The following is a 23,737-nucleotide window of genomic DNA, read 5'->3' on the forward strand; positions in this document are numbered from 1 at the left end:
CTTTGAAAAGCCTGTTTACATGTACCTGGTCTATGGTTGGCATTTGGGTATTAACACTCCAGAAAGGTTTCTACCACCTAGTGGCTTGCTACACCTAAATTCTTTGTGTAGTGTGGTCTGTGCTGCACTGTTTCCTTTGGGGAGTCTAGAAATTTGGGACATGGTAGGCTGATAGTACTTATATGACTAGCACCCAATAAAAGCAGCAGCCAACAACTCTCAAGTTTTCCTTGATTCCTTCCTTCCCTCCTTCTCTCCATTCTTCCTTGCCTCACACTTAGTAGGCAAGCACTCTGATGCTAAGCCACACCCTACCCCTTCTTATTTTGAGATAGGGCCACACTAAGTTGCCCAGGCTGACCTCAAACTTGCAATCCTCCTGCCTCAGCCTCTCAAGTAGCTGTAATTACACATATGCACCCCCACATCTGGCTGGCCTTCTTTATAATGAGAAATTCAAAGAGGCATGCTCTTAACTACCCACCCTCAAGTTAGTCTTGCCCCAAAGAAAGCCACCTGTAAGAGATACCTCATCTGTCGCAGGCAGCCCACAGCATATTCCCGAACGTACTGATCCGGATAGTTGAAATCCAAAAGCTCCAGAGCATCTCGAGGAGAAAGTTTAGGCCATATCTGAAGCAGTGCCTGAAGCTGTTTAAAAATTGAAACTGGTTCAGAAATAATGGAGGACAAAAGCAATGTACTTTCCTTTGGCATACTGGAGCACACATATGGGTCAACTATTAATGCACCAAAAATCTATCCTGGTTATATGAACTAACAAAGATTGATCTCAAAATATTCTATAATTAAGTTTAAAAAACAAACAAAAAACTATTTAGTACTTACCTGAAAATTGAATAAGAAATAAGACGCTGAATATATGGATTCTAAAATCATTAATAAATATAAGCTGCAAAACTCAAACTAATGAAAGGCAATTTACATTTAAGAAGTTTACTACTAATAATATAAAAACTAAAAAGAAATTTATGTTTAACTCTTAATTTTAAAAAAATATCACTTTACAAAATCGACACTGGTGCAGAACTATTGTTTAGAATACAGTCCTTAATTCAAAGAAAAAGATCATTTACAAAACTTTATATTGATCATAACATGTTTAAATCATAATTAATATAATGAAGCCCTTTTCCACGCTTCTTCTGACTCTCCACTTCTCAAGGTGTTAGATTTACTAAGAAAATAGTTTATATTCTTTTGGTTGGGGAAGGAACCAAAACTCATTCTTTTTTATTCTATTAACACTTTTATATACTAAAAATGGGCACAGGGTTATAAAATTATACTTTTCTATACTTGCTTACACACAGTTAATACTCAACTATTAAACTACACTGCTGGCTTTCTTCTACCAAAATGGGAGGAACTTAAGTTACATCTCAAAACAATGCTTCACACTTCCTCTTAGGAATCAAGACAAGCATGTTAAATTCCTGAATGTAAAAATGTCTGTCCCTAGAGGTCAAATGAATACTAAGCATAAACTAGTTCATTTCATTTTTGAGAGTTGATACATGAAACCTCTCTATAAGACATTTGAAGAGTACATCAAGAGGAGCTAGGAGTGTAGCTCAGTGGCACACATACAAGGCCCTGGGTTCCAACCCCAGCACTATCAAAAAAGCAAAAACAAACAAACAAAGAGTATAGAAACTTTTCCTATTGTGATTCTAATGAAATAATATAATTCAATTCTTGGATATATATACATAGCTCAAGACACTATCCATGAGACATAAGTAAATGTGCAAACTTTAAAAAAAAAAAAAAAGGCTTAGATCTTATTTTCCACCATTAGTGGGATTCAAAGAAAATTAACCTTCAGGGCTGGGGTTGTGGTTCAGTGGTAGAACACCTGCCTAGCATGTGTGAGGCATTGGGTTTGATTCTCAGCATCACATTTTTTTTTTTTTTTTAAAAAAAGGTCTATTAACAACTAAAAAAAAAATATGTATTAAAAAAAAAGAAAGAAAATTAGCCTTGAATTTAGACAAGTGGTTAGAAGGCAACAGTGATTCTGGAGCAATTAAAGCCATCTAAATAATGTAAAATAGTTCCTTTTCAGATTAAATAATGTCAATTTTGTCTAATCTAGAAACACTCTAATAAAGGCATGTACAATAATGTAATTATTCAAAAAAACCTTTAGATGCTAGAAGTAAACTGAAAAGAAAACATTTCTATGTTTAATAAAAGTAGTAAAACAAAACTAAAGACTTTAAAAATAAATATGATTAAACAGGGCATGGTAGCATACACCTGTAACTCTAGTGACTCTGAAGCTCACAGAGGATAGAAAGTTACAGGCCAGCCTCAGCAACTTAGTGAGACACTGTCTCAAAATTTAAAGAAGGGAGGGGCGCGATGGCGCATGCCTGTAATCCCAGCAGCTCGCTGGAGGCTGAGACAGGAGGATGCCAAGTTCAAAGCCAGCCTCAGCAAAAGCGAGGCACTAAACAACTCAGTGAAACCCTGTCTTTAAATAAAATACAAAATAGGGCTGGGGATGTGGCTCAATGGTTGAATGCCATTGAGTTCAATCCCTGGTATCAAAAAAGGAAGGAAGGAAGGAAGGGAGAGAGGGAGGGAGGGAGGAAGACGGATGGACTAGGGATACAGCTCTGTAGTAAACTGTCCCTGGGACAAATCTCTCATAAACCACTCCCCCCCCCAATAATATGATTAAAATAAAAATACCATTTTTGGAATCTAATACTACCATTCCTTAGGTATTTAATAAATTTTGTGTTCTTTTCCCTAAAGAAAACAAAAATGTATTTTTTGTATTTTTTTGTATATGTATTTTTCACTAAAATTTTAAAGCCATTATGATACAATGAGATCACAGAGCTAGAAAAATCAGTTAAATTCAAAGAAAATAAACAAATTTCATTTTTTAAATAGGCAAATTTATTTGTTCTGATTTAAAAAATCACTTCAAGTTTCTTTCTATTGAGCATTGGGGGCCATATGACTTTAAAGTGCCTTTTTTGTCTGTGGGAGGAGATATTGGGGATTGAATTCAGGGGCACTTGACTGCTGAGCCACATCTCCAGCCCTATTTTGTATTTCATTTAGAGACATGGTCTCTAAATTGCTTAGTGGCTCACTTTTGCTGAGGCTGGCTTTGAACTCTCCCATCTTCCTGCCTCAGACTCCTACGCAGCTGGGATTATAGACGTACACAACCGTGCCCAGCTTAGAGTACTTTTTGACAGTCTTGATAATTATATCAGGGAGCCCAAATGTGGCTGCTTTTCAAGAGCAAAACATTTTCCCCTTCTCTATTCTGCCTGAATGACATATTTATCTATGTTTAAAGTTACATATTTATCAATACTACCCATACATGTGAATGTTAAGATTGAATTGAATGGTTTAACATCAACTTCTACAATAGAGCTAAATTAACTCCCATGATAGTGGTAATTTTCAAACAATATTCATTTTAGAGCAGTCAGCTGGATTTGGTGGTACATTCCTATAATCCAGTGATTGCAAGTTCCAGGCCAGCTTTTATTTATGGAGACACTGTCTTAGAGTGAAAAAAAAAAGTAAAAGGATGGGCATATTGCTCAGGTGTAAAGCACCTCTGGTTTGATCCCCAGCAACACAAAATACATACATACATTCATTCACACATAGGGGTTCACTGAAGAAACTGGCAAAGGTGCCCAAGACCTAGAAAGTGCTTCTTTTCATAGGTGACTACCCAAAACCAATGTTTTGGTTGTCTTTAGTGAAAGATACAGCAACTCTATCTAGAATCTGGGATTTTTAAACCTTGAAATTTTCTGGTCCAATATATAAGGATGGACCAGAGGACTTAAAGTTTAAAACTTCAAAATTTCTCCTGAGGAAAATTATCCAACCTATGGAAATCAACCTATAAGGAAAGGACACTTTATATAAAATTAACAAAGAAACATATGCACCTAAAAGGAGCTACAGAAATGACATTTTTTTACCTGAGCGACATCTTCAAGTTTATTCCACTTGATCGATAGGAGTAATTTTGGCAGTGACTGTGGGAAATTCTCTCTGCAGTCTTGACGCAAAGTCCAAATAAGATCCATTTCATTTTCACACAGCTGTGACAAGGGATCCCTGTCCAAGATTTCTTTCAGTACAGCAAGAAACTTTTTTCCACCTCGACTCTACAGGAGTAAAATACTCATTACAGAATTTAATTATGCAAATATCACTGGCATACATTCAGCAACTCTATATACGAGTTTATACGCACTTATAACGTGAAATACAAATACATAATTCCCTAAAAAGATACAAGTGGATAAAAAATAAAAGTGGATTCATTTAAAAAGTTTTAATTGCTCAATGTTAAATTTATAAGCTAAACATGAAGAATCAAAGTAGCTTTAAAAAAGGAAACAAAGAATAACATTTTAAAAAATCTATGTGCAAACGCTAGGTGGCAGGAGTGCATTTCTGTTAAAAACCAAGTTACTCATTATTTGAACAGAATTTAAGATGACCCAAATGTATAAGGTAAAAAAATAAAAGTAATAAATAGATATTACCTGGGCTCAAAATCTCTTTAAATGAAGAACTTTCTGTTAGGGTTTGGGTGCAGCTCAGTGATAAAGTGCATATGTAGCACGTGTAAGATCTGGATTTCAATCCTCAACAACACAACAACTTCCCCAAAACAAAACAACGTTGGCTAAAACTAAATATGATACTGTGTGCCTGTAAAAATATTTAACAATGAATTCCACACAATGTGTGCACACGCGCACGCGCACACTCAACAAACTGAGAGGGAAAAAACCTATTTTCCTTCCCAATGTACTGAAAAAAAGAAGACAGGGAGGATGAAGGTGAACAGGAGGATCATCTGAGCCCAGGAGTTTGAAGTCAACCCAAACAACACTGAAAGGCCTTGGAGGGAGGAGGGGCAGGTCAAAATCAGGTTAAATACCTTAATAAGGTGATGATAAATTTGCATAGATCCAATTAACCATATGTATACATAATTCAATAAATGAAATTACCATCATCTTATTAAGGAACTTAACCTGCTCTTCATACATATATGTTTGTGTGTATACATACATGTACATATGTATATAATGCCATGAAAACACAGTTCTCTTCATCCTCTCATCCACAAGCCCAAATAGTGGCACTAGGGATGTAGCCCAGTGGTAATGTGCTTGCCCAGTGAGCACAAACTGTAGACTATACTCAGCACCAGGGTTTGGGGGGGGGCATAAAGTATAAAACATGTCATTTTGAAAATAATAGCCAAAAAGAGCCCTAGGAAATGACAAAGAGTGCCTGACACCAGAAATTTTTAAGGAGAGAATGCAGAATGCAGACAGGACAAGAGATCAGATATTCTAAACCCATGTAGTAGTGAGAATGCTATGCACACAATCCGTGGGGAGCTCTAGCTCAGAATCAAGGCATTCAAGGAGTGGGAGGGAGCCACTGGCAATCACAAAGAGGACCACTATGGGACTGTAGATAGTCAAGCATGCTCCTTTCTCTTTCGGTGCTAAGACGGAACAGCTATGGTATCAATTCCAGATTTAGGTGAGAAGCATGGGTATTGAGCCCTAGGAAGTCAACTGATTCCAGAATGCATAGAAGTCCTCTCATTTGGGATACTCTAATTCCTACAGTTACTTAAGACACATTACAGGCAGACAATCGGGAAGTCTCTCACTAGTCAAGAAAAACCAACATAATGAAAGTACTTCTAGGAATTGATCCTACAAAATACACAGATGTATGAAGCAGTATGTACAAAAAAATCATTGCAGACGTTTTAATAGAGAAAAGCTGAAAATAAGCAAAACATCCATCAATAGGAATATGTATGTTGAATAACTAATGGTTACTAATGAATATAACCACAGAATATTGAAGTATGTGAAAAATGAAGACCTATTCATGCTAACATATCCACAAACTGTATTAAATAAAAAAGATAAAACTATATAAAAATGATCTCACTTCTTAAAATGGAGGAAAATAAAGACATTTACACTAAACTTAATATTGGTAACTACAAACTGAACTCTTTATACAGCTCTGAAGAGAAGAGCACACAGAGGTTATAGATAGAGACTTTCATTTTTGGTCTATTTCTTAATTGTACTACATACCTAAATTTATTTATTTATTTTTTTGGGGTGTGTGTGTGTGTGTTTGTGTATACACACACACACACACACACACACACACACACACACCCAAAGATCTGAATAAGATTACTAAAATCAGTATTCAGGGAACCCTCTGATTAAGTAAGGTACAAGATTGTGGCAGAAATAGTGAAAATTAATTCAAGTCTCTGAGGTTCAAGGAGCAATATTTAGTGTAACACATGGATACTAAAGAGGCATTAGAACCAAGACTTAACTTAATGACCTGTTTTAATAATTACCTGACAAGTTGGTAAGTGTATACCAGTATTAAACTTTTGGTACATTAAAAGAGAATTACCTTTAACCTTTTTTTTTTTTTTTTTTTTTTTTTGCTTTTGTTTTTCTTTCCAGCAACTCTTAGAACACAAAAAATGATAGGGGAAAAAAGACGAGGGGGCAGGCAGGACTCAGATCCTGAAGTCCCAACCTGACCCAGAGCCTTTCTAAACTGGTACTCGTGATCCACCTTCTTGGGTCAAGCATTAATATTCAAAAGACAAAATTTAAGCTAAGAGACATTAATATGGAAGTAGTAAAAGGGGACTTGCACTGTGAGATTCTGAGAGATTTCATGGCAAAGCAGAAAAGAGCCTAGGCCAGATACCCCTCCAACTAGTAAACATCAAGCAGTGCTTTGATACTCTGAGAATGAGAAAAACATACATAATTATCTCTATTTGGCTTCCTAGACTCTATATCATTAATATTCTATGTGTAAAAGGGTTTTGCTAAAGACACTTAAAAGTTGTTATGTGAGACCAAGAAAGGTGAATATTAGGACAGAGTTCAAACAAAGTCTTAAGTTATAAAGTTAAAAAACTTAAAGATCCATTTTGTTACTTTTTCCTGTAATGGGATGGCTTACTTTTAGCCATGCATCTGATGGCCCAGTTAAAGACTGCATTTCCCAATCTGGCTTGCAGTTTGGTTATAGTTGTGAGATCTGGCCAATGAGATGGGAGCAGAAATGAAAACATACTAACAATATCCTCTAAATAAGACTGGGGCATGGCCTCTAGTCTCACTTTTGTGCTCCTGAAGCCTGTATCATAGCAAAGTAGGAAGCTAGAGAAGAAATATTAAATTATGAAATGGGAACTGTATGCTAAACATGGCAGAATTTAAAAATGGAAGACATATAGATCTTCACACCACTTTCTTGTCCTTATAACACTTGCTTTGTTTCACAAAGATAACAGTCTCCTTGTTCAAATGAGTAACATTCACTAAGAGTACTGTTAATCTCTAAGGTGCAACAACATCCCTTAGAGATGGCTGAACCTGCACTTACATTGCAAAATGGCTTAGTAACAGTGCACAGATGGTCCACAAACTGAGCTGCCATTTAATAAAACTCAGTATATGCATACTTACCCACACTCACATACTGTTCTTGCATATGAGTTATGGTCTTCCACAAGTTCACTACCATAAATGAGATGAAGGTACAAAATAATGCATACAATTCTATAAGAAGACAGACATTTAAAACTCTTGATACTTACTGCTACATTAGCACTATCACTGCTTGCAATCTCAGCTGCCTTTTCAATAATCTGTTTAAAAAAAAGTTTTAAAGTTAAAATTTGATTCCCATATTCACACAATTTTAAGTGTACATAACTATGCCTGTACTTAGATTATAAGAGACTACATTATGGTCTGGCATTTCTGCATTTTACAATGGAAACATGAATTTTAAAAGCAAAATGGTGCTTCCCAAGTGCTTCAAACCTTTGGCAACAGGGAAACAGTGATATTACTGTAAGAGACTGCAACTCCTAGGGGACATTAGGATTACCTGTAGGTAAAATAAGTAAATATATAAGTACATATATATGTAACACTTTTTTGGAAATATAGATAAACGAATTTTGGTTAAAAAATGCAAGTGTTTATAAGAGTTACTAAATGTAGAACAAGTTCTTGTCATTTCTCCCTTTTCGCCTTAAGTGATAAATACCAAAAGCAGAAGTTGGGCTAAATGTATAGCTTTAGCTCAGTAGGGAAGTGCTTGCTGAGTCCTGGGTTTGATCCTCAGCACCAATACCAAATAACAACAACAAAACAAACAAACAAACAAAAAAACCAACAAGGAAAGTAAAAGTAATGACTAGGGAAAGCCTAAAAATATTTTTTAAATTCATTAAGTTTAAAGGGGGTGCTCAATCTTGAAAAGAAGGAAACTCACTGGTCTAGTGGAAGATCAGTGGATAAACAATCAGAAGCTCCATTTCCTATTTCTGAGTAAATAATTTATCTATGTTCTCATGTATAGCATGATAATTCCCATCCTATTTCATAGGGTTGCTGTGATAAAGTGAGATTATAGTTATTAAAATTAAGCAAGAGCCATAAAATTGGCTTGAAAAGCAAAATGTATGCAAGTGGTTACAGCAACAAAGTTAAATAAAAATAATAGGACCTATGGGAACTTTTGCATTTTACATAGGTATTGCTTATTTTATAATAACCATATATAATTGCAAAATTAAAGGAAAGCCAATTAAATATAAATGTATTTATACATATTTAAAAACTAAAATCTTTATTCCTAACTGAACTTCTTCAAGACAGCCTTCCCAAGAGACTAGAAAGGCAAAGGAAAATTTAGTGACCAGTTATGGATGACTATGGTCAATAGTCAAATATATTTTTAAAAAACTTGACCTCTGGGGCTGGGGATGTGGCTCAAGTGGTAGTGCGCTCGCCTGGCGTGCATGTGGCCCGGGTTCGATCCTCAGCACCACATACAAACAAAGATGTTGTGTCCGCCGAAAACTAAAAAAATAAATATTTTTTTTTTAAAAAATTCTTTCTCTCTCTAAAAAAAACAAAAACAAAAACAAACAACAAAAAAAAAAACCCCAAAAACCTTGACTTCTCTCAAAATCTTAGATTAAATCCACTTACATGGGATGCTATATTTGTAAAAATGCTTCAAAAACCATGTCATTTGATCCCAAGTAAATTATAATTGACTGTTGAATACAAACCATAACTGAACATAGTAACAATCATTATATTAAATGTAGTATAAGCAGTTATAGCTTATGGAGAAATTTCTATCCATGGTCAACTAAAATCACCACAAAAACATAATGGATGAGTCAAATGTACTTTTTTCTACTTAATGCATACTAAAGGATATGGGTCCTACCATATTTGGGATTTCAATTATAAGAAACACAAAATTTAATTTGGTTGTAAATCATCAGTCAGAAAAGCATTCTTAAAGGACCTGAAGTGAAAAGTTACCTCTTAGGTAGATAAAATCAAATTAAAGTGAAAATGATATAAAAAATACCGAATTACATAAATTAAATGTATATAATACTTTAAAAAATCTCCTTTAGTGTTGGGGATGCAGATTGGTGGTAGAATGCTTGCTTATTAACATAGGTGAGGCTCCTGGGTTCAATGCCCAATACCTCCCATGTGAAACACCAACTCTACAGGATTTAGTGTTAAATATTAAAATGCAATTAAGTTTAATGTGGGTTAATTTGTAATATTGTTTAGTAAAACATCTTTAAAGGCAGCTTATTCTCAATTGGATTAAGAAAAAAAGAAACTTGTTTATTTTTTGAGAATTTGTTCAAAATTTCTGCATAAAAATCCACATCAACCATGTCTGAAACAAGGATGCCAAACCTGAAGATAAAAATATGACATCTTAGCTCTCTGAACATAAAAATTATCAAAGTCCTATTTTCAGTCCTCACCAGATAATCTCCTTATCCTTAAGACATACAGTTCACATACTAAAAAAATATATTTGTAAATGGAAGTACTTATGTAGACTCTATACAAATGCCACCTTAAGAAGTCCTACAAATAGTAATATTCAACATAAATAATCCAGTCTTTGAATATCAACTCTAAAACAATAGTGATTTTAATCTCTGAATCAACATGTTAAGATATGTTTCACTGAACATTTTATGTGTTCAGTTACATATTAATGTATTTATGGCCTTTTTACATTGAAAATGATTTCAGAACAATTACAATTTTGTCACTTCATAACTGAGGAACCTGAACTCCAGAAGCCATGCCTTACTTGGTCAATGATATCACCAGAACTCATAGGGCTTGCAGGTTCCCTGCCATGCCTTGTTACTGAACCAAACCATTAACTCATGTTAAGTTTTAAGGCGAAGTAGACATGTTGAGCACAAACTGCAAACATACAGAGCCAGGAAATAACACTTTAAATTATTTCATGCACAGTGGTCCTCTAAATAATTAGCTTACCTTATCGAAAGGAGGGTAATAATAAGGTTGTTTTTTATTCTCTGGAAATTTAATATGTAAAGCTGTTGCATTTTCAGTATATGGATTTGTCTGAACAGTTCCCATAGGATTCAACATTTCTTCAAGTTCATCTAAAATATGCAAATAATTTTGATTCTTAAGAAACATTTTCAAAACTAAACTAAAACAAAAACAAAAACAAAAACAAAACTGAGCCAGGCATAGTGGCACACGCCTGTAATCCCAGCAGCTTGGGAGGCTGAGACAAGAGGATCTCAAGTTCAAAGCCAGCCTCAGTAACAGCTAAGATACTAAGTAACTCAGCAAGACCCTGTCTCTAAATAAAATACAAAATAGGGCCAGGGATGTGGCTCAGTGGTTGAGTTCCCCTGAATTCAATTCCTGGTATCCCCCAACTGCAAACAAAACTGTAAGGTATTTCTCCCATGTAAATGACACAAACAGTACTGTCACTTAAGAAAGTCTGGCAGATGGTTCTATCAATAAGTCTCTAGCTTTCTGTTAGAGCTTGGAATAAAGTTTCTGTATGAGTTTGTACACATCTTTAAAATAAGAAAGTTAACAAAAATCAATAAATACTTTACCTCCTTCTTCATATTGAATAAGGCTTCTTGACTCTGAAAAAAGCTTAACTGGAACTGCTCTCCCTATATCAAAATTAGGTAACCCACAGAAACCATTTTATCACCGCATGTGGACTTTTTGTTGCTTTTCTTATTAGTTATACATGACAGTAGAATGCATTTTGACATATTATACATATAAGGAATATAACTTCCCATTCTTCTGGTTGTACATTATGTGGAATTACATTGTTGTGTACTCATATAGCACACAGGAAAGTAATATCTGATTCATTCTATTCTCTTTCCTATTCCCATTTCCCCTCCCTTCCCTTAATTCTCCTTTATCTCATCCAATGAACTTTTAGTCTTCCCTACCCACACCTTACTGTGATTTGGCATCTGCATATAGGAGAAAACATTTGGCCTTTGGTTCTTTGGGATTGGCTTATTTCACTTAGCATGATAGTCTCCATTTTCATCCATTTGCTGGCAAATGCCATAATTCATTTCTCTTCATGGCTGAGTAGTATTCCATTTTGTATATGTACATTTTCTTTATCCATTCATCTGCTGAAGGACACTAGGCTGATTCATAGTTTAGCTATTGTGAACTGAGTTGCTATAAACATTGATGTGGCAGCGTCACTGTAGTATGATGATTTTAAGTCCTTTAGGTATAAGCCAAGGAGTATGATAACTGGGTCAAATAGTAGTTCCATTCCAAGTTTCCTGAGTTATCTCCATATGGCTTTCCAAAATGGTTGCAACAATTTGCAGTCCCATCAGCAATGTATAAGTGTACCTTTCCCCCCACATCCTCACCAGCATTTATTGTTACTTGTATTCTTGATAATTGCCATTCTGACTTCAGTGAGATAGAATCTCAGTGTAATTTTAATATGTGTTTCTTTAGCTGCTAGAGATGTTGAATATTTTTTCATATATTTGTTGACAGATCGTATTTCTTCTTCTGTAAAGTGCTTGTTCAGTTCTTTTAATCATTTATTATTTAGGTTATTTGGTTTGGAAGGTATTAAGTTTTTGGTTTTTTTTTTTTTTTTTTTGAGTTCTTTATATATCCTGGAGATTCATGCTCTGAAGTGCATGGTGGCAAAGGTTTTCTGCCGTTCTGCAGGCTCTCTCTCCATGTGAACCTCTTAATCACATATGATCTGGTTTTCACGATCACTACAGTATCCACGCTGATATTCAAAGAGTCAATGACATTCCTCTTGTCAAATCTACATTGTAATGTTCCCTTTATTATCCTGCAACTCCTAATACAAATAACTTCTCTCGTGTCTCTGCAGTACTCCTTCCAAGTGGTACTCTTTTTACCTTACCAGTCACATTTTTCCTCAAGACACTCCTTTCTTTCTTCTCCACCAACCTAACCATGGTCCATTCGTGGATTTGAACATGTAATCTTAGGATTGCAAGAAAACCCTAAAGTTCAGATAATATAACTTTCTAATTTAACAGATAAGAAAACTTCAGATGAGAGAATAGAGTTAAGAGTACAATTTTAGGTCTCCCCTCTCTAAAGTAACATCTGTTTTCTTATGATTTTTTATAACAGTTGTTCTTTCTGTATGTTCTAAAATAAAATAAAATTAAATTAAAAAGTCCATTCTTTCTAGACCTAATGTCCATAAAGTATGCACACTTGGAATGATTTCCCAAAGACAGAAAATGCTGCCAGACACAGTAGTGCACAACTATAATCCCAGCTACTCAGTAGGCAGAGGCAGGAGGATTCCAAGTTCAAGATCAGCCTCAGTAGGTTAGTGAGAAGCTGTCTCAAAATAAAAACAAAATGGGCTAGGGGTTTAGTTCAGTGGTAGAGCATCCTTGAGTTCAATCCATAGTGCCAAGGGGAAAAAATGGGTAGGAAAACTATAAATTTCAGTTCTTTAATCTTTTGTTCATCTTATTTAAGATTTTCCAGTCTTATAGATTCAATTTTTACCTTGATGGAAGCCAGTTCTGATTATTTATACACTTTCAGAGTTGATTTATCAGTAAATTATAATCCCACAGTTGTGCTCTCCAGCAGCATTACACTAATTCGTGCATCATTTGAAATCAGATAGGACATATCTGAACCTATCTGAAGTCAAATGTAGGGTTTTAGTACTTTTAGAGTAAAAATTGGTACAATTTCTATTGGAGAGTAATTTATAATTATTGAAATTACAAATGTATTTATTCTTTGACTAAAAAAAAAATCCACTTCTGGGAATTTACTTTAGACATATATCTGCACATAGGGCAAGGTTTTTCATTATATTATTTGAAGTATCAAAAGCTAATTCTCATAACAACAACAAAAAGGTAATTCTCTATGCACACTGATTAGAAAATTCTAATTTGTATAAGAACAGGGACAAAAATAGAAATCTATATTTGTATTTCCTAGTGTACATACATGAAGAATTCTGGAAAGATACAAAAGAAACCAATAAATGTGATTATATAGCTTGCAATGAAAACCTAGGGACTTTGGATGACAGATTATTTGTAGTTGCTTTGTTTCTTGTTTGCCTCTGTTGGAATAAACATAACAATTCTAGAGCTGATACAGGCAAAGCTAATTCTGTTCATTTATTATTTTTATCATACATTTTCTTAAGAGATGAAGTCAGGTTCAAGGTAATGCTAAGTTAATACCATCAAAAAAATCATTTTCATTGATAATGATAATTATCAAGTTGTTTGTATATTCTGGAGCACATGTGTGAGAGTGGGATTTTCAAGAAAGTATAATTTTCACTCTATTGTGAAAATATAGCTCATCATCAGAAATGTGTCGAACACTCATAGCTCTCCTATATTTGAGGAATAGCATGATTAGTGAATATTATTGGAAGTTTAAGCAGCAGAGGGTAGATATAAGATACACACAAGTGCTTATTTACATACATACACACACACACACACACACATTTTATTGCATATTTGGGGGGGAGGGTTTACCAGGGATTGAACTCAGGGGCACTCAACCACTGAGCCACATCCCCAGCCCTATTTTGTATTTTATTTAGTGACAGGGTCTCACTGAGTTGCTTAGCGCCTTGCTTTTGCTGAGGGTGGCTTTGATCTCATGATTCTCCTATCTCAGCCTCCAGAGCTGCTGGGATTATAGGCATGTGCCACTATGCCTGGGTTGCATAGAGTTTTTAAGTGTCAGGAAATAACTAATTATCAAAAATTAATTTATCAGGTAGCAACTCCTAAAATAACATTTTCAAATGTCTGTCACAAAATACTCTGAAAAATCTAATAAGTTAACAAGGTTGCCAAGTGTGGTGGTGCAAACCTATAGTCCCAGCAACTAAGAAGGCTGAGGAAGGAGGATTGCAAGTTCAAGGCCAGTCTCAGCAACTTGTAAGACCCTAAGCAACTTAGCCTGTCTCAAAATAAATAATAAAAAGAGAGCTGGGGATGTAGCTCACTGGTAATGTACCGCTGGGTTCAATACTCAGTACACTCCTCCCCCCAAATTCCACAATGTTACCAAACACATTAACAAACTATAAAGACAGAAAATGAGAAATAAAAACACTATTATAAATAAAATCTTGACATTAAAATTTCTAAATTTTGAGTAAAGCAGTATAGAATAATGGAAAGAGCAGTCTTTCATTCAAATTCTAAGTGTGGATCAATAAGGCAAGAGTGACTTATACTTTGTGATCTTTACTTTATTCATCAGTAAAAAGATAATAAATTATCTCATTTGATCAGCGTTTTTTAAGTAATATTTGAGAAATGCTGTGGAAAGGACTCTACTTACCTCAAACTTTAGACTAGAGCCAATTTTAATAAGGGTTTTTATTACCTATCCCATTTTAGTAAATGCTCCTTCTACTAGTTAGTACTAGTTAGCACAACTAGAAACAATAAAGGTTGTTAAGACATTCTGGGCTGGGGTTGTACCTCAGTAGTAGAACGCTTGCCTAGCATGTGTGAGACACTGGGTTCGATTCTCAGCACTGCATATAAATAAAATAAAGGTCCTTGACGACTAATAAAATGTAGAAAAAGAAAAGAAAAAAGACATTCTTCCGTAGGAGGATTTTTTTAAAAAACTATAAAAATAAAATATTTTCAACTGGGGATAAAGCTCAATGGTAGAGCACTTGCCTAGTATGCATAAGACCTTGCATTCGATCCCCACCATTAAACTAAACTAAACATGTTTAAAGCATAGATTCATTGAAATAAAAAATATACTAAAATCAAATCATTTTGAGTGTATATAAATAATCTATGTAAATCTGTTTTATATCACAAAGACACAAAATGACAGTTTATTTACTAAAATACAAGAAGAGTGAATCATAAAAGATACAGTAACTAGTCAACAAACCAAAGTTAGTAACTCTTTAACACTAAGCATTAGATGTAAATCTTACCAGGAAATGAAGACCAGCTGTGCAATATTATGTCTCCAGACCTCAGCTGTCCTTTAAAGTCAAAAACCATGGTATTTACCCATGCTACAGGATAATGCTGTTGAAAAAAGAAATCAATGAATAAATATGCTAAAAATGAACTTCAAGGTGTGAACATGTTTATGCCCTTTGTTTCAATGTTAGTTCTAGAAATTTCTGAATTCCCAAATGATTTCCAAAAAAATCACCCCAAATGAAAACAAAGCATTATCTGCCAAAATGTTTAACACTTTTATAATGGCTAAGGAAAATCCTAAAAGCAAATTAATATACCACAATAAAACAGTATATTCATAAAATGGAATATACCCTATAGAATCTTTGAAAATGATGAGGAAATTTTAATGATAAAAAAAATGAGTGCTATAGTATCAGGTTATGCTTTAAGTACTTTTAGCTTATATAAATCTTAATGTGGGAGGAGACAATGTCTCTAAGGTTTGTAGAATTCATTTATATAGCCAAAAAGGAGACACTGAACTAGTAGGGCTTTAATGAAGACATTTGAAGATTCATTAATTTGGCCATGATATATCAAAATCCTCATAAATACTCAAACACTTTGAGAAAAATCCTGAAGAAAGATAGAAATAAAAATTAAGAAAGTTACTTTATGTGACTTTTTAGTCATTAAAATTTATTTTTAGAAGAATATATGATAATAACCAGAGGAAATGCTTAATTCCCATGTTAAGAAAAAAGGACACAAATTTTTATAAATAAATAGAGACTAGATTTTTAAAAACATAAAATTCATTCTTACTCCCCCAAAAGAACTTTTTTTAAAAAAAGAAAAAATTGAAAGACACTTGATTAAAAATACGAAATAGGAGATGAAAAATATGAGAATAGATATATCAGCCTTTATTTAGGATTTCAAAATCCAAGAAGGTCTGAAAACTAAAATTTTGTTCATAACTAATGTGACAGCAAAGCTGGACAGAGATGACAAGAAGCTAATGATAGTCTTTATTTGCCACATTTAGCATGCATATTCATATATATACTCCAAATACTGATGTGTTTCACTACATATTTGTGCCCTAGACCTCATAAAGTATGTTGAGTGAGGTATGATCTATGATCTTTCTAAAATACACAAAATTGTGAATTCTCAAATATATCTGGCACCTGGAATTTTGATTAAGAGATTGTAGACCAGTTATTTTGACATATCTTCATTCTCTTTTATCTCTGTCTTCCAAAACATATTATACTTGTCATGAAACACATTATGAAATTTACTAAAATAAATTTGCCAAAAGAAAATGAATTAATAAAGCATAATCATAAAGATTTACTGACTTCTTGAAGACAGGTCTTAGGGACCAACACTAAATGATATAATTTAACTTATATTACTCAATTATTTCAAAAAGTTTTTAAATTATCCTATTGTATAAATAATTTTTCAGAAGTTAGAATATCATTACCATTTTCCCAGCTTTCCTGATGGTCTGATATTTAGAGGGATTTATAGTTTTTGTTGATTTCTTTGTTTTTACTTTATCCAAAACTGCATAAACTGCAAGACATAATCGAGCCATTCTTGGCAAGTCACAAATATTAATATCAAATTCCAGTAATTCATTCCAAATGTGATCATTTTTCCCTGATATCTCTGAGCTTACGATGGTTTTACACAGGAGCTCGGTACCATGAAAAAGACCAGCCCTGACATGAACCTGTAATGGGAGAGAAGAAAACAAATACAAATCATGAAAACTGTACCACTGAAACATCTCTTCTCTGGAGAACGAAGAAATGTGTACACCAAATTATGGAATGCCTGCTTCTCTGTAAGTCCATCACACTGTGATTGATCTGTAAGCTGTTCACTCAACTAGGCTTAGTTTAACTTGTTTTCATTAAGTAGGTAGAGCATCTACAAAAATCAAATATTGGTCAAAATACCAGGGGTGTTGATGGTTAAAACAGTGTTAAAGAAACAAACATAATAAACATAAGAACTACTCAGATGCTTAACTACCACTAACTTCATTTATTTGGGGTCTTGTCCGACTCTTCTGTATATCTGAGAAAGAAAGGAGGAATGAGAAGGCTCCAAAGCTTATAATCTATGATTTTGTCATTATAAGTCAAGAGCCAACTAAGATAATCTATACCTATGATTACCCCATACATCACTGTTCTTCATTTTTGCCCTAAAGGCTCACATTCAGAACATATGTAAAATTTCTCAAAAAATTTTACTCAGTCACTTGTATATATATTTTTAAGTTATGACCTAATTATCTTCAATATAAATATGAGTGGCAAAAGTAGAACTAAAAATAAAGAAATTGCCCAATGATACACTTTTAAGATCAAAAATAACTAAAAACTATGTTATGGTGGCATATAAAGCTACCAGTATGCCAAACACATCTTAACAGGAAAAGGATAGCTTGCTTAATAAATAGTATTAATTTTATTTAATTCCATCAAAAATCATCACAAAGGATTGAACATTTTAAAATCATTAAAAGCTTGAAAATTGGGCTGGGATTGTGGCTCAGTGGTAGAGCGCTCGCCTAGCACGGGCAGGACCCGGGTTTGATCCTCAGCACCACATAAAAATAAAGGCATTGTGTTGTGTCCATCTACACCTAAAAAATAAATATTTTTTAAAAAAGCTTGAAAATTATTTAAAAGCTATCAGAATAACTGCTCAATGTGTTACAGGTTCAGGGAGGTCTATGAACTATTTTATGAACTTCTCTGTATTTGACATTAGGGGGAAAAAAGAAGATTTGCTTACAGTAAAAGAAGAAAATCGATTACTCCAAACATGGATGGATTATTAAACAGTAAATATTATAGTAACAGGGATTACAAAGGATTACTAAAACACTTGTAAACATATCCCTAGGAATTTATATCTGAACATATTAGTGAATTCTCTTCAGCTTCAGAAAAAGGGATGTTCCTTCTATTCAAGTCTCTGGACCCCATTGTGCTCCAACTTCCCAAGTACTCTAACTGTGCTCCTTTGTCCTCAACATTGGGAAAAGTTCCCTCCCCTGCAGGCTATTAACTATGTGAGTTGATATTAAACTCAATCAAAAATCTTCCCAAGAAGCTAACGTCATCACCTGCTTTGTACTATGAAGAGAATGGCACCTGTTATCTAACACTCTCTTTCAGTCCATCATGAAATATATATATAAAGGGAATACAGATTTATGATATAATTTTAAATGAAGAATGAGATAAATCAAAATACTATTAAAAGCATGTTCACACTGTGATGAAGTGATGGAAAAGAATATGAATAATAATTTATACTAGAATGACTTGTCATCTCTTAAATAACCTTTGATTCTGTTATCTTTAAAATATTTTAAAATTAATATTCTAGAAAGTATCATAAAATATCATCCAAGTTTAAAATCCTCTATATAGACAAAATGCCCAAACCCATCCAATTTAATGAAAGCATGAATAAAAACAGAAATTATTTTTTGGTGTTATGGTACTTTCCCATGTACTCAGAAATGAGTTTAAAAATCTAAAAGACTTTTGGTTTTAGTTTGTAAAGATGGTAAGGAACATTATAAAGAAGGATTTACCCAACAACACTTTTAGGAAATCTTTATATCCACCTTATATGCTATGAGTATCTATGAGATACTAACAACACTAGCATTTTTAATAGCCAACATAGACCACTAGACAGAACAGGAATGAACTCCCCCGCACCCTAAGAGGGTCTTGCATGTTGCTCAGGCTAGTCTTGAAAATCCAGATTCAAGAGCTCCTCCTTCTGCTTCAGCCTCCTATGTATCTGGGTTTACACATGCATACACTATCACACCTGGCTCAGAGAAAGCATTTTAACATGCGCTTCATTGCTCCTTAGAAATACTTTATTCTGTAAATAAAATTCAACTGCTTATGTGAATCATAGATCAAGTATTGTCTCCAAAGCAATTAAGAAATAGCCATCATCAGTCTGTATCATTTCTAATGAACTCTTTAAGACTGAAGAAATGATCAATTTCACAACACATGACCAAAAATTTGTATGCCATTATGTACTCAACATTCTGTTTCTTTATTTAAATGAAATTCACATCAACTCCCAAATCACTGAGATTAAATGATAGAGGCAGTTCTGAATAGACATTAAGAACATGGCTTTCTCAAGTAAGATCTGTATTTTACTGGACTCTTGTCTGCCTTCTTCAGTTTCAAGTGTTAGGACCTTGAACAATGTCATTTCATTGGGCTTTTTAAAAATTATTTTTTATTTTGTAGTTGTAGATGGACAGCTTGTCTTTATTTTATTTGTTTATTTTTATGTGATGCTGAGGATCGAACCCAGTGCCTCACACATGCTAGGCAAGTGCTCTGCCACTGCTATAGCCCAAGCCCTAGGACTATCTTTTTCAAATGAGGATAATAACTGAACCCACCTCAAAGAGTTGATGCAAAGCTTAAACAAAATAAAACACATAAAACTTGGAGCACAGTGGCTGGTTGAATATGTAACAAACTGTATTTTGTGTTAGTAAAATTATAAGGTAGGAAGAAAGAGCATAAAACTGCTCTGGTTTCCACCCTGGATTCACAGGTTTTCTTTTCCTTCCTAGTTTATCTCAGGGAGATTGAGTATCAGTTAATGAAAACATAATGGATAGGGATTTAAATTTATCAGAGGGTTAGAAAGGCTCCATCATTGTTACACCAAACATTTTCTTAAAAGGAAGTCAAAAGGCAGAAAAGGAAAAAGGAGAAAAGACAAGTTCTTTGGCATTCCTTAAGAATGGAAAATAGGGCTGGGATATAGCTCAGTTGGTAGAGTGCTTGCCTTGTATGCACAAGGTCCTGGGTTTGATTCCCAGCACTAACAAAAAGAAAGAATGGAAAACAGTTTGGTATAGCTTGAGTCAAATGAGAACAGTGGAAACCAACTGTGTCATTTAAGAATAATAAGTAGGAATATAACTCAACTATTAAAAGCTCCACTTTAGGCCAGGCTACAGAAATGTAAGGGGGGATCTAAAACTATACACAAGGAGGGTGGTAGGGAGGCTGCTGCTGTAACTTGGGGAAAAAGATTAGGGACTAAAGGCCAGGCAAATGAATGCATAGGGCAGGATATTAATGAGATGTCTCAATGAGACGTGATCAACTGGTAAGGCACAGAGGCAACTCTAGCTCTTTACAAAATATAAGAGGAAAGTCAGTCCAAGGGGCACCATTGCATGCAGCCAGATTCTTCTGAGGAAGACAGTGGGTGATGTGTTGAGCACAGCACTGCTGCCAGCATCATTGTAATAGGTAAAACAATGCTTTACATATCTGTTTCCTACAATATCTTTCATTAGGTAAATACAAAATACCATAATCACTATGTGTATATAGTGAGCGAAAATAGCTGTCTGGAGCTGAATAAATATCTGTTGTCTAGAGAAAAAGGCCTGGGAATCATAAGCTGAGGTGGTACAGCTTTTCAAGTTCCTTATAAGGAGAATACTGGGTAACTGCTTTCCAAGGTCTGAAGAACACTAAGTGAGAGGAAAATCACTGAGAGGTGCTGAAGTAGGGCTACGTACCTGAAGCAAACAGCTCATCTGACTTCTAAATTCCTTTAACTCAAAATCTCTACTCCTTTCCCTCAGCCTTTCCCAATCACACCTTGCATCTGACTTCCCCATGTCTTAGCACCTCCAGATCACCAGTTCTCACACCTCACTTTCCAACAAACTTTCTCTTCTAACTCACCCCAACATTTCCACAGGAAAATAGACTTGCCCCCATCGAGGCCTCTTTTAACACTGATTTCAACAACCAACAATCCACTTCCCCACTTCTCCATCAGCTTTTGTCTCTCTGCAAGCACCTGTCTCTCCTTTTCACACTCATCTAGAAGTCCACACCCTGGATGAGCGCAATTACCTGCTTCTTTTCCATGCCACATGATTCTGGGCAGAAGCACCAAGACCGACCAATTTTAAATGTAAAATTATTATTTCATCACTAGAAAAATCATTTCTTACTCTTCTTTCCTTCACTGATCAGAACTTCTAACGACATTTACTCTGTAAGGTAATAAGCCTGTAACATTGAATAAAACTACACAATTTCTTTTGATGCCCTGTTTAAGCTTTTTTGTCAGGTTTCCTGTTACTTCAAGATGACATGCTGATGTGACAAGATTCTTCCTATCAATTTATTCTATTTGTAAGGTACAGAACATTAGAACAATGAAATACTATTCCACCGTTACTCATGAGGAAAACATGTCATTCGGAAGATCAAATTATATATCTAAAATAAGAATCCAATACTTACTAAAGAGAGATACACTGTTGTTACTAAATAGTGAGCACAGGGTATGTGTTGGGATGGTATAGAAAAGCTTGAAGAAAAATTTTTTTTTCCTGGAAAATGCAGGTTATTTCATAGGCACCTGACACTCCATACATCTCCATGAAAGGCAAAAAGAGATGGATAGGAGCATCATCTACTCACATTATGAATCTCTAAGATAACTAACTCTATACTAGGCTCACTATACATTTGATCTAAATAGACACAACAAAGTGTCTGCTGCACAATCCTACCCCAAGCCCAGTTTTGAGTAAAATTACAGAATTTCCTGAAGGATACACGATATATTTCTTTGGCAAGTTCAAATATTAACATTCAGCTAAAGAGAAACATCACAAGGCTGAGTATGGAAGTTGGACCAAATTAGTTTCTTGTCTCATAGAATGACTTTTTTTTTGTAATTGCATAGTGATTATGATATTTTGTATTTACCTAATGAAAGATATTGTAGGAAACAGATATGTAAAGCATTGTTTTACCTACTACAATGATACTGGCAGCAGTGCTGTGCTTAACACATCACCCACTGTCTTCCTCAGAAGAATCTGGCTGCATGCAGTGGTGCCTGCCTGTAATCCCAGTAGCTCAGGAGGCAGAGACAGGAGAATTACCGAGTTCAAAGCCAGCCTCAGCAAAAGCGAGGTGCTAAGCAACTCAGTGAGACCTTGTCTCTAAATAAAATACAAAATCGGAATGGGGATGTGTCTCAAGCAGTAACGCGCTCACCTGGCATGCGTGCGGCCCGGGTTCGATCCTCAGCACCACATACAAACAAAGATGTTGTGTCCACCAAAAACTAAAAAAAAATATTAAAAAATTCTCTCTCTCTCTCTCTCTCTCTCTCTCTCTCTCTAAAAAAAGAAAAAAAGAAAAAAGAAAAATAAACCAGGTACAGTGGCTCATGCCTGTAATACCAATGATCTGGGAGGCTGAGGCAAGAGGATCACAAGTTCAAAGCTATCCTCAGCAACTCAGCAATATGCTATCTCAAAAAAAGTGGGGAGGGGTTGGGGATGTGGCTCAGTGGTTAAGTACTCCTGAGTTCCATCTCTGGTACCAAAAAGAGAAGAGAGAGAGAAAAAAAGAAAAATAAATTTATTACAAACATAGAAAACAGACAAATTGGCCATAAGCACACTCATTAAAAAGAAAAATTTTGCTGACATCTTAAGAACAAAGTCCTTATTTTAATGACAGCTATTGAAAGAATGTATCTCATTATTTTTTTATTTTCATATTTGGCACTGAGGATTTTATCTCAGGGATGCTTAACCACTGAGCCACATTCTCAGCCCCCCATTTTTAATTTTTTTAAATTTTTATATGTTTACTTTGAGACAGCTTCACTAAGCTGCTTATGGCCTAAGTTGCTGAGTTGCTCTTGAACTTATGATGTTCCTTAGCCTCTCAAGTCACTGGAATTACATGCATGTGCCACCATGCTTGGCAAGAATCTTTTTAGTTATATATATTTAAGGTATATAACATAATATTTTAATATACATATCCAAGTGATTACTGTAGTCAATATTAAGAGTACCTAAAATTCATTAGAAGAATAAAAACTCAACAAATAAATGACCTAACACTACATCTCAAAGCCCTAGAAAAAGAAGAACAAAGCAACACCAAAAGCAGAAGACAGGAAATAATTAAAATCAAGGCTGAGACCCAGCGCAGATCGCCCACAGCAGCCCGTGTGGGACCCAGGCTCATAGTAGGCCCAGGTCTACCTCTCCACAAGTGGGACAGATACCTGTCAGAACCTAGCCTCTGGTGTAGGACCCTTCCAAACAGCAGACTACCATGGGAGGTCAAGCCTGGTGGCTTAGATCCACCCATACTGGCCTGCGCCGGGTCCAGGCTCACAGAAGGCCTGGGTCCACCCCTCTACCAG

General features: G+C 34.9%; 1 protein-coding gene across 2 annotated transcripts in view; it reads right to left on the reverse strand.

The window, feature by feature from the left end:
* Nucleotides 1-23,737, reverse strand: part of PIK3CB (phosphatidylinositol-4,5-bisphosphate 3-kinase catalytic subunit beta) — a 140,330-nt gene that overhangs the window by 34,386 nt on the left and 82,207 nt on the right. For both annotated transcript variants that reach the window (XM_081302099.1, XM_081302098.1), the window contains 6 exons: nucleotides 16,935-17,186; nucleotides 15,463-15,559; nucleotides 10,458-10,588; nucleotides 7,706-7,756; nucleotides 3,993-4,181; nucleotides 530-651 (listed from right to left, as the gene is read on the reverse strand). In XM_081302099.1, coding sequence (XP_081158225.1) covers nucleotides 530-651; nucleotides 3,993-4,181; nucleotides 7,706-7,756; nucleotides 10,458-10,588; nucleotides 15,463-15,559; nucleotides 16,935-17,186 — 842 coding nt within the window. The remainder of the gene's footprint in view (nucleotides 1-529; nucleotides 652-3,992; nucleotides 4,182-7,705; nucleotides 7,757-10,457; nucleotides 10,589-15,462; nucleotides 15,560-16,934; nucleotides 17,187-23,737) is intronic.

The sequence above is a fragment of the Spermophilus citellus genome, assembly GCF_964194105.1.
Source record: "Spermophilus citellus genome assembly, chromosome: 7".
Taxonomy (NCBI): Eukaryota; Metazoa; Chordata; class Mammalia; order Rodentia; family Sciuridae; genus Spermophilus; species Spermophilus citellus.